Source organism: Sturnus vulgaris, chromosome 3 (genome assembly GCF_052056855.1).
Source record: "Sturnus vulgaris isolate bStuVul1 chromosome 3, bStuVul1.hap1, whole genome shotgun sequence".
Taxonomy (NCBI): Eukaryota; Metazoa; Chordata; class Aves; order Passeriformes; family Sturnidae; genus Sturnus; species Sturnus vulgaris.
In genome coordinates, this window is record NC_142245.1 from 41,838,970 (window position 1) to 41,850,855 (window position 11,886).

General features: G+C 37.6%; 1 protein-coding gene across 1 annotated transcript in view; it reads left to right on the forward strand.

Annotated features, from left to right (window-relative positions):
* The window catches only part of KIF25 (kinesin family member 25), a 41,874-nt gene that overhangs the window by 8,387 nt on the left and 21,601 nt on the right, over positions 1 to 11,886 (forward strand). The window contains exons 5-8 of the mRNA XM_014875714.2: positions 3,428 to 3,531; positions 4,753 to 4,841; positions 6,355 to 6,397; positions 10,154 to 10,221. Of these exons, the coding sequence (XP_014731200.2) occupies positions 3,428 to 3,531; positions 4,753 to 4,841; positions 6,355 to 6,397; positions 10,154 to 10,221 (304 nt within the window). The remainder of the gene's footprint in view (positions 1 to 3,427; positions 3,532 to 4,752; positions 4,842 to 6,354; positions 6,398 to 10,153; positions 10,222 to 11,886) is intronic.

Consider the following 11,886-nt stretch of genomic DNA (forward strand, 5'->3'; position numbering starts at 1 on the left):
GGATGACTTTTGTTTTGAATTGGACTGATTTTCAGTTCTCTGTCAAGTGTTTTAGATGGAGATTCTATTGTTAAGTTTAAATATGACCATTGGAATTGCTGTCCTTAAATTACATGTAATCTTTTGTAGACAGAAAGCCCTAAGTATGTATTCTGGAGACAGTATATATTACCAGTTTAATCTTAAAATAGAGACTGAAAACAAGGGAGAAAATTACAGAAGAAGCATTTGAGTAGGTAAATTTCAAGGTTGTAGTTGACATGCAACAAGCTATAAAACTTTCTTATAATAACCGAGTAGTCCTTTGCTTAGAAATATTTATTCACAATCTGAAAACCAGGCTACTGCCACCTTTGCCACTGGAATTTAAGCAGTAGCAATTCATAAGAGAGAGAAGTCCCCATTATATATTCTGTTGCTAAAGGCCCGTTTCCCTCATAGATAAAGCTGCTATAATTTTTGCTAAAAATATTGGCTACCAAACTGCAAATGATACTATTGAGACAGATGCAGTAATTCAGCAGATTTTTGGAAAGGTAGGAATTCATAAACATTTAAGATTAATTTTTAGATTGCTTCACGATGCAGATATTATCAGAAAGAGGAAATTGTAGTGATTTGTAAGCCTAGTGACTTAGATATGCTTTGCAATTCTGGGGCACTTTTTCTCTGGGCTGGAGAAGATTAAAAAAGGAGCTTTCCCATTTTGTCTATATGCTAGCGCCTATGTGCTTTGCTTTTGTTGGAGAAAGCTGAGCTCTGCACTGTGCTAATGACTTGTATCAGTGGAATGTGAACTACCATCATCTTTTATTCTCAATTCCACAGGTGATTTTCACAGCTCAGCTGCCTTTTGAGAGCATTTCCTTTAGTGTGAAGTAGGGAAGTAAGAGAGGAACCTTGGATCCAGCAACAGAAGTATTGTAGCAGCCCAGAGAATAATCCATAGAACTATTTCTAAGAGATCTTGAAAGGTCCTGTTTTTTCATTCCCTCCGCAGTGAGTAGGGACATCTTCAACTAGATCAGGTTCTCAGAGGCCAGTCCAACCTGACCTTCAATGTTTCCAGGGATGGGAAATCCACCACCTTTCTGCACAACTTGTTTCACCACCCACATTGTAAAAAACACCTTTCTTATATCTGATATAAATTGACCCTCTTTTAGTTTAAAACCATTACCCTTTGACCTATTACAACAGGCCATGCTAAAAATAATGTTTAGCGTGGAATATAAAATCCAGCTGAATTGAAAAGAAGTTTTGCTCTTAGGTCTATTGCATCATAGTGCAATATGTCGTAGAAGACAAGATCAGATTGATCTCCTTTTTAAAATGGATCCTAGATTGGCAAGAAACCTTGAAAACCCCAAGGAACTATGAAGACAGCTACACATCTCGGTTATGCTGCTCCTGTCCCTTTTTCATGTCCCCGTTATGGACCTTTCTGTTATGGTTGTATAACTCTTTGTGAAACCACACGCAGAACAGATCAGGGAGCTGATCCAGGATGGAATTTGCTCAGAAGAAAGGATTACTTTTAGACCTTTTTGTGACTGAGTTGTGTGAGCACAGCAAAATATCCGGTGCATCACTGAAGGGGGGGGAGGGAATGAAAAGCTCTGGGACTGTCAGTTAAAGGAAAGGAACTGTAAAGTTACAGTCCTGAATATGCTTGCAAGGCATCACAACTGTTAGACTGATGTTACTGTGATTGGTAACACTTAAACAGAAAAATGCTGGCATTCCCAGCTCCCAGGAAATTTCCATATAGACAATGAAATAGGCAAAGAATGGGAAAAAGGGGTGTCTGTAATAGCTGCATTCATGTGGTGACTACTTCCCTTGCCTAATGAAGAGTGTGTTATTAGTATTTTAAAACAGATGTACCCAGTGTCTACCACTAGGTTAAGGATGAAAATGTAGCTCTTGTATAGCTTGCATCTGATGCCAAGCAGAAAACTAGGAAAATGTTAAGTAAGTGTTTATATTTGTAACTGCGTAACTCTACTTTCAGAAAAAAATAGCCGTTCAGAAATAATTTATGCATTAGGAAACTTTTTTCTTCCAGGACTGGAATAATGGAACTGTGCCCTCAGCATCTATTGCTTTACTTTACTGCTTATTTAAAAGACTTGTGGAACTCAAAGTGTGTGTACACAAATATGTAAATGAAGATACTTACTGTAGAGGTTACTTAAATAATCAAAGGAATCTAACCTTGTGTTTTAAAAATTATTATGGGTCAGCAGCTGTAAGCGGCCCTTTTGAAAATTTATGGGAACATATTTGTAGGATTCTCCAAACCAGAGCATGCTAGTGTTACTCCATATGCTGGATGAAAGAGAAGAATTTTTCGTAGTGAAACTCCTTGACATTGATTCCCCAGCTATTAACATCGTGCTTCCCCACGTATGTGCACTTGTGGAGGAACACTGTGAGCTGGAGGTGAACAGCTTGGGTATTAGGAAAAAAAGATCTGAGAAATCTCTAGTGTACATAAATGTCCCTTGAAATTTTCTGATTTTTAGTCTATACCAGAGAGATTAAATTGTATGTGTGACCATGCTGAGTTACTAAATGTGTTCCTTGCCCTGCAAGGTAGCACAAACTGAGGCTGGTGGCCATCCTGCACATTCAGCTCTCAGACCCTGGTTTTGACTGCTTGATACACTACATCTCCAGACTGCTCACTAAGTGCCGGGGATATTGATTTCCCACTGGGATTCCTAAAGTTTTTGTTTTTTTGCAGAAGCTTACAGTCACATAATGTGTCTTCCGGACTTTATGTTTATTTTAGGCCGGCTCAGTGTTAATGTAATTGGGCTGAAATAAAACCATTTGTGAAGTTAGAAGGCTTGTATGATGACCTGGAGAAGTCTTCTCAGTTTGGTGAAAGAGACTCCCTAGAGTTCAAATGACCCATCCTTCCTATGAATTCCTCAAGGAGTGATGGACCTGTCTTAAAGGGGAACCTTACAACTATTGTAAAGGATTAGCAGCACTGTAAGTGAGGCTGAGGATAAATGACAGGTTAACTTCTTGTAAAGTTAGCCCACATGAGTCTAATAAGTGCAGATGTGGTATGAGCCTTGCAAGTGACAGCCAGATCTAGCAATAGGCTGCTTCAAATGCAGCACTGGCAGGTAACATCACTAACTAAACTGACACGTTTGAACTGACTTTAAATATCTTACATTATTGATTGCTTTTCAAGACTTTGTGTGTACTTGTGGTAATTATTTGTAGATTCAAATAGCAAGAACTATGATAGGACTTTTCATAGGTGTCTAGTAAATCAGAAACTAACCCTCCTAACTGAAATTTGGTAGAAGTTGAGAAGGTTTGTGCTTATATTTCATTAGGTGCTACTAGACAATTCCTTTTGTAAAGTCATGGAGTTTATATCTCTGAAATTGCTTTCTTCTAGTGTTTCAGATAAAAGCTTTTGATCTTGAGCAGTCTCTACAAGAGGTAACAGAGAGATATGAGAAAGAAAAGCAGAAGAGGAAGGCTCTACATAACAGCTTAATTGTAAGTATGTTTCATAACAGAACATTGGCTTATTTTGTTGAAATTATTCCCGTAATTTCCTCACCAATATAAGTAAAGAATATACTTCACATGGATATATCACTCACCCCAGCTGTCTATATATATTGTGTTTATTTGTGGAGACACATTTGTCTTATATTAAACCCCACTCCTTTTTTTTTTACACAAGATCTTCCAAATGCACTCATGTGACCTATTGCCCTAAGGAGTATCATCCATTTTGAATAGTGGACAAAAGTTGAGTTTCTTCATCTCCTTCTCTAAATTTGCGTCTTCTGAAATTATTTTAAAATTCTTTAAATTATTAACTTGGTACTGCAAAGTAGTCATCTTTTATTTTTCCAGATATCTCTAGCTGTATCCTTCTCAGCCATTAGTGATTTGGGATTAACTTTTTCCTATTTGTACTTTAAATTTACTCTTCCTCCCATCACCACAAATGACTAGTTTTGGGTTTCCCAATTCAGGACCTGATTTTTAGAAAAGAAGCCTCCTTCAACGATTTTTTTTTAAAGTTTTTCTACCTGGGGAAATGAATCTCTTTGTTAAAAAGTACTTGCCTTCTAAATTTTGCCTTGTGTTGCAGTTTACTGAAAAGATATTTCCCAGAGCAATAGGGTGTTAATACCAGTGGTCAGTAGTCCTCACAGGCAAGCTATGTTCAGTCATACAAAATGAGAAGAACTGATCACCAACAAAATGGAAGAGATAAATAAGTCTAAAATGGCCTACAGTGAAAAATCAGCTACTGGCTTTTTAATCATGTAGGAGCACAGTGTGAGGAAAATAAACAACATATTTTATATTCCACATCTTCCTCAGGACTGGTGGAAGAGAAATGGAGCGTGTAATGTTGTCTGTTGAGTTAATACAGGTATCTGAAAAAGCTCGGTAAAGAGGAAGGAGAATAAGGAAGGGAAGAGAAAATGGCTCAGAGGTTGGTTTTTTTTTGTCCATATAAACTGGAGAGGGCTGTACAATTCTGGTGCTCTGAAGATCTTGTACTTCCTCAAGTACTATCTCCTACATTACTAAGACAAATTATATTGATTCTATTCCGCGCCCCTCCCCCCGAAGTCTGGAGCTATGTTGTGCTGAACACTGGCCTTCTTAAACATGTTCACATCTGTTTGACAAATTTCAGTGTATTTATCCTCTCCAGTAATTCATGTTAGATACATCTTAATATTCTTATCCCAGGAACTGAGAGGAAATATCAGAGTCCACTGCAGGATTCGACCATTGCTACCTTTTGATGATGCTGCTGGACATTCAGTATCACGTGACAGGTAATCTTTGGTTGTGTTAGATCCTCTCTGACTCCAAATTCAAATATAGAGAAAGCAATAGTTATGTTTATATGAGAACAACTGTGTCCTTGATTTTTCTGGTTTTATGTGTGTGGGGAGACAATGATGGTATCATAAAAACTAATTGCTGTTTTCTTTCTCCTGCTAAATTGCCTCTAGCCAATCTCATCCCCCTGCCTAACAGTATGTCCATCTCAATGGAAAGCCATAGTTGTTCTGCCAAGTCAGGATTATCCTTGGCAGAACAGAACTTCTGGCTTGGCAGAAGTAACACAGCTGCCATCAGTTTAGAGTGTATTCACTATCCTATACAAATTCTGGGATGCAGTAATGGGAGAGCTGCCAAAAGTCGTGGGTAGAGAAACGCATTCAGTGTTACAATTGTTTTGTAATGCTATAGAACGCATTGGCTGTCACCACAAACATTTGTAGTTCTATTTCAGTCTAATTTGGCTCTGCATCCCTAATTTATAAAACGTTTACTGTAACTGATGTGTCAAAACATTCCAAGATCCAAAAGGAAAAGAGGGATTAGATGCAAGTATCTGCTTAACAGGCTGAATTCTCCATAGATGACTAACATGAAAGAAAGCAGGGATTGAAGTGTATACAAAGAAAGAAAGAAAGAGAGAAGGGGAATACTAGGTGGGTGGCTAGAAACCAGTAACATTATCATTTGCTTTATCAGTAAATAGCTGATTTTGGGCTTTCTTTTACTGCCTCGTAGTTTTAAAATAGTACACTCAGTGTTTTAAAGTTTATTAATTTTTGGCAAATCTTACTAAAAAAAGAGATTGTTTTAATTAAAACAATGGCAAAATAACACCCAAGATATTTCAAGAAGCCTGAAGCTGAAACTTGCATTAACCTGTGCTTGGTATACTTGGGAAGGAACCCACTCACTTTTTTTGTTGCAGTATGAAACAGTGCAATCAGGTGCTGATTTGCAGTGTAAAACAGGACAGACTGGGCCAAACAACTGTCAAGGGTAACTTTTCTTAATGTATCAGAGCAATTTAAAGAAAACTTACCTGTAAAACTGTGAACTGAGTCTTCAAAAATTTGCACACACAATAGATTTGTACACCTTAGTAATCCCAGGCAGTGTTTGGACTAATCTTGGATTCAAGATCAGGGACAAATACCTGAAAAGAGGGTGTTTTTCAGTTTAATTTTTTAAAGTGAAAGCCTCTAGTTACAAGGCCATGCAACAATCAGAATAATAGAATGGCTTGCATGTGCATTCATCTTAATTTGGTTTGTTCTAAATGTCTTTTCTAAAGCAGATTATTTTGCTTGATTGCACTTTAACTTGTTCTTTAGTGTTAGTATGTACATAGGGTACAATAATAATGGCAATTCTGAAAGGTACTCTTCAGACAGTGTGTAGTTCACAGACACTTCAAACATTGTTTCTTCTCAGCTAAGTGGAACACTTGTGGTTCGAAGGCTACCTCTTTTTCCCCATTGATGCTTTTTTATTCCCACACAGGCAAAGAAACTTTTCAGAAAAAGCAGCATATGCAGCTGATGATGTGAGTATTTGATGGTGGAATTCAACAGCACATTCATAGATACTAGAAGAAACAAGAAGGGCCATGAGAATAATGAGTTTAAAAAAACCAAAACAACAAGGTCAGGTGGTGCTTAGATTTGATTACCCATGGGTGCTGTAGCAGGTGGTTTGTGCTATTTTCATCCTGACTCTTTGTAGCAGTAATAGCTTGGAGCGTCTGCTGGGGCAGCCATCCTTTAACTGGTGGTTGAATGTTTGCAACAGTCAAACTGCTGCTGACTTCCTGCTGTCAGTCCCTTTGAGCCACTTGTATGTGCTGTAGCTATTTCTAAAATTATGTCAGGCTTTTTCCAAATTTTACTATTGCAACACAGCTCATGCATTAGGACAGAAATCTGATATCTCATGAACCACAGCAGCCTATGAGGTGCTGCAGTCAAGCATGTCAAAGTGTCCTGGCTTAGATCCATTGGAGGAAGAATAGTCTTTGAGGTTGCAAATCCAAATGGCATTCCAGCATTAATTGAGGCCATTACCAAGATATAAAACTTAAAAAAGCACAGTAGTGTGAGCTAAGGTCAAAGTATTAACTTGAGTTTTAATTTTCATAGCTGCCATAGTTCTTAGTTGGCTGCTCACTGTTACTTACATGGTGGTGAGCCAAATTCTCTTTTATAGTGTAGGGCTTTAAGTATTGCTGAAGTGACCTACAATATGTTATGCATTTAAATCTCCCAAATTATCGTTTCATTAGGCAGATCTCACTTGCATAATATGGATAATTACATATATCCATATCTGTATATGTGCAATTAGGTAACTAATGGAGCTTATAAAGAGATGAAGAAAGAGTAAATATGTCAGGAGATAAAAAGCAAAGATCTGTAATGGTAGATATAGTATTCTGGATATCCTGACACATTTATTGTACTATAAAATACTGCAACCATTTCTGACCTGTTAAATTTTATTGCATAAGTGTGAAATGAGGCAATATTTTGGTTTTGAATTATTTAATATAGATATCTTATGTATTACGGTATTGATATGTTTACAGGCAAGGCAGTGTCTGCTTATGCCAATTTATGAGTTTTAGTTTGTATGGAAGAGTGATCTTCAATATGTTAATCTTATGAAATATTTAAGGAATATTAATATAAGCATGGGCTTGACTGAGAAATGAAATTTGCAAAATACTAACTTCCTGGTTTTGGAAAACACAACATAGACTTCAAATGTTTTATTGGTTTGCCTTGACATTTATTTAGTTAAAATACTTTCCAGTTTTGATCAAATACCTGAAGTCTTTGTGTTAGTTTCTTAATATGAATTTATCTTTCTTTAAGAAAAAAAAATTGTTGCAAGAATTCTTCTTACAAAAAGCAGTCTATTTAGACTAATCTTACAAAAGTAAAGGAAAAAAACATTTATTGCCTGTTTACTTTGCTTTTAACAACTGAAGCTGATATGCTTGTGGCTAGGATAAATGTGCAATTTTCAGATTAAAATATGGGCTTGACTTGTTCTTGAGCTTTTAGTTGCAACACAGTCAAAGATTGTATTTCTGGAAACAGGTTAACTATTTCCCAGACAACGATTTAAAGGACATTTTTGATCAAGGTGAAGGAAGACTGTATGTGGTAGAGATGCTGAGTTTATTAGTTTTGTGTTTTAGATCATAACTGTCTCTCCATATTTTTTTCCTGAAAATACTTTGTGTGTAGCATAGCCAGGCAGTTATTTGCCATGATTGTGTTAGAAGGCAGAGCCACATTTGAGAACTAGATCCACGGACGCTACATGACTTCCATTTAGTCTCTGAGTGTGTTTTTTTGTTTGTTTAGAAATTAATATCATTCTTAAGACACGTGGTCTTTTCTAACATATTGTTCATCTTGTCTAGAGAAACATTATTCTGATTTTGAGTCTAAGAAAGGCTTAAGATTTTACTAGCTGTTCAGAAGAGTATTGCATTTCAGTTTTCGAGTTACTTGAAGATTTTTGAAGTTTCCTTTTTGCTGTCCTGTGTATGCTCAGCTCTTCAACATAACAGTAACAACTGTCTGAGCCTTTCTTCTGAAGCTTGTTGTGCAATAACCATGGAGGGTGAGTACACACCACATATCAGGTTGAGCCACTCCACACAGATTAAGACACTGAACAGTGCTAGTATTGTCACTATCTGAGAAAATGAGCAGATGAGGAGGTACTGAATGCACAGATTCTTCCTAGTGGTGACAGCCCAAGGGGGAATGAGTGCAATCTGAAATACAGGAAATTCACCCTAAACATGAGAAGAAGCTATGAGGGTAGTCAAACACTGGCACAGGTTGCCCAGAGAGGGTTTGGATCTCCATCTTTAGAGATATTCCAAACCTGACTGGATGTGGTGATTACAAATGCTCTTATGAAACTTCTGCCTATTAACAGTCAATTCTTTTGTTTCTATGTTGTGCAACTAGAGGTTTTTTTCTCTTATTTCTCACCTTAGAGAAAGCTAATCTGCAAGTCAATTTGATATCCTGAATCAGAAATGTATTCCATCATTCTATATATTTTTCAGTTTTTTTCCTTTTTCTTTCCCCTGGAGCCTGTTGGTTACTGATTCTATTAAAATTTTTGTGTCAGGCCATTTTGTAGCAGAGTTCTACTGACATCTGTACTCAGCTAAATTTGACAGTACTGAGGTGGGTAACATAGCTCATTCTTTAGAGTAAGTGTTTCGTCATCATTAGTTGGATAATTATACATTTCTCCAAAGAGGTAGAAATACTCATAAACTCAAAGGAAGAAATTTGATGTTTTTCAGCCTTTTGCATGCTGTTATGTAATTGTTATTTGTTCAGCACTTTATAACTTCAGTCTGTGGCAATACTTATTTGAAGGTCACTAGTTCAAGTACTCCAACCTACTTGTCTGAAGCACATTAGGAATTTCAGCACTCCCATCAAATGCAGTAATGTAACCACAGGTTAGTAAGCTAGAAAGTTTCCTTGAATTGGATGAAAAATTTTGTGTGCTGGAGAGCTTCCACCCAAGTTGTTGTAAGACTCCACATCTTTTTTCTTTACTTTTCTCAGCAATTAAGCAACATTTTCCATGAGGAGCAGAAGGGCACAGACTTTGCTAGCTAATCCACATCAGACTGCTGTGATTGTACTCTGGTAATAGTTTAAAGAGCTGCTTGCTTACATATTTGTCAGACTTAAAAAGTTACTGTATAACTCATCTGGGAAGTGGATTCCACTAAAAACTCATGGAATTCTACAGTTGTAGTGAAGCTCTTTCTCTTAGTTGTGGACTAGAATGTTATTTAATAAAATGTGGATCTTCTTAGTTCTAGACAGAGCTAGCTATGAAATCAATCTGAAAAGGCACTGTGAAAATGTATCCAACAATAAAAAAAAGAACTCTCTTTTGCAATTTTTTTTATGCCTGTAGCGGCAGTTGGGAAGCTTGCATTTACTTGCCTGTGACTTTCTAGTTCCAATAAAAAATTCAGGTAAGGGTTTGGATCTTTATCTTGAACTTAAGTGCATGTTTTGTGTGGGTTGTTATTTAATAATCTGAATGGACTTTGAGATCCTTTGTTATGGTTTTGCAAGTTCACTGTATTATACATGCTCTAAAGCCTCTAGAACTGGTGACTGCTGGACAAGGGCCTTGGACTTCCTGATCCTTAAAGCTGTCACCTGATACATTAGGAGTGATGCATATTTGATTTTATGTTTGTATCTGTGATATTAACTATAGATAATTTGCTTTTTTCTCTTAGGAAACCGTCCTTGTCAAGTGTAGCCGTCCTGGTCATGGCTCAGTAAACAAGACTTTTCAGTTTGAGAGGTGAGTAGTAGTCCTGTGTAGCAATCTGGAAATCTAAATTGCTGAAAGATTTGTGTAGTGAAGACTAATTTTTTTAGTTTTGGTTGGGTTTTTTTGAGGAGGGGAGGTGGGAGGAAAATTCTTGTGTTTTTGTTGATGTGATAATTATGTTCTTCCCAGGACAGAATAATGCATTTCAGGGAATAGATAACAGTCTTCCCTCTCAGTAAAGACTACTAATATGGCTAAGTTTGAAACCTGTGTAGAGACTTACTTGACTGTTTTCACAGTCGGAGTAGATGTCCTGATCCTTGCTACATGTTGCAAGGTAGCAGAATGTTATAAAGGTAAGGAAGTGTTGTTTGCCTTCGAGTACTTGAAGGGAGTCCATAAGAAAATGGGGCCAAACTTTTTAGTAGGGCCTGTTGCAATAGGAACAGGAGTAATGGTTTTAAACAAAAAGAGGGTCAATTAAGACTAGATATAAGGAAGAATGGTTTCACAATAAATGCAGTGAAGCACTGGAATAGGTTTCCCAGAGAGGGACTAGCTGTCAGATTCCTGGAACAATCTGAGGTCAGTTGATATGGCACTCGGAGCAACCTGATCTAGATGATGTCCCTGCTCATTGCAGGGGGTTTGGACTAGGTGACCTTCAGAGGTTCCTTAAAACCCAGACAATTCAATGGTTCTATGAATTGAGGTGGATTGCAAGATTTCAGCGTTAGACATGGAGCATGACTTTGGTGGAAACTGGACTGAGCACTTGTACAAGTTGATGTTTGAACAGCCTGACCAGAGGCAACAAGGCAGAGCAGTGGCGTGGGAATAAGTGCTCCCCAAAGGAAAGGCTACAGTGGGACTGCTTGCTGTATTAGATGCTCAAAAATCCACAGAGATGAACTGGGTCAAAATCCATGCACCATTTGTGATAAGGGTTTTAATGGGACAGCAGAATCTCTGCCAGTCTGTATCAGTGAGACAGAAAACTGCTGGGAGACAGGCTGAAGGGTGCCTTCTGTTCTTTCAAAATGGTGCTGGCCTGGACCTCTGAAAACAGGAATGAAGACTTAAATAATACAATGGGAACTCTGTAGATAATGAAATACAAAATTTTACCCCAATGCCTCTTTCCTCTCTGGAAACGGAATACAGGAGGACAATTTAATGCTTTCTTGCTTGAAGGCAAAACTTGATTTAAAGTCAGATGTACCCAGCATGAATTATCTGTCCTGGTTTAAACTTAATGTCTGAGCCTGTTCAACCGAAATTCCTGTAGGTTTGCTAAACATTGTTAGTCGTTGCCCTTTTCCTCAAGGTGTTCTTCTACAGTGCTGCAGTTTTCTACTTGCAGGAGAATGGGGACTGGTGTCATGTAGGCCATCAAGCACCTGAAAAATCCTAATAATAATGCAGATCTTGGGGAAGCTTTACTGATCCCACAGGTTTAGGACTTCTTTGATTCAAGGCATATAAGATCTCTTAGGGTACATGGCCCCCTCACATGTTGCTAAGCTACTCAAAGTAATTCCTTTCACTCTTCAGCTATACCTAACCCAACCATACCAGTTGAAGTAAACAGAAAAATGCTGGAATTCAACTCTGTAGAGCAGCACAGTTAATGGTACTGACACAGGACTCCAGAGGTGCTGTGATTCTGGAAATGTGGTGTAGATCCTGGTAATC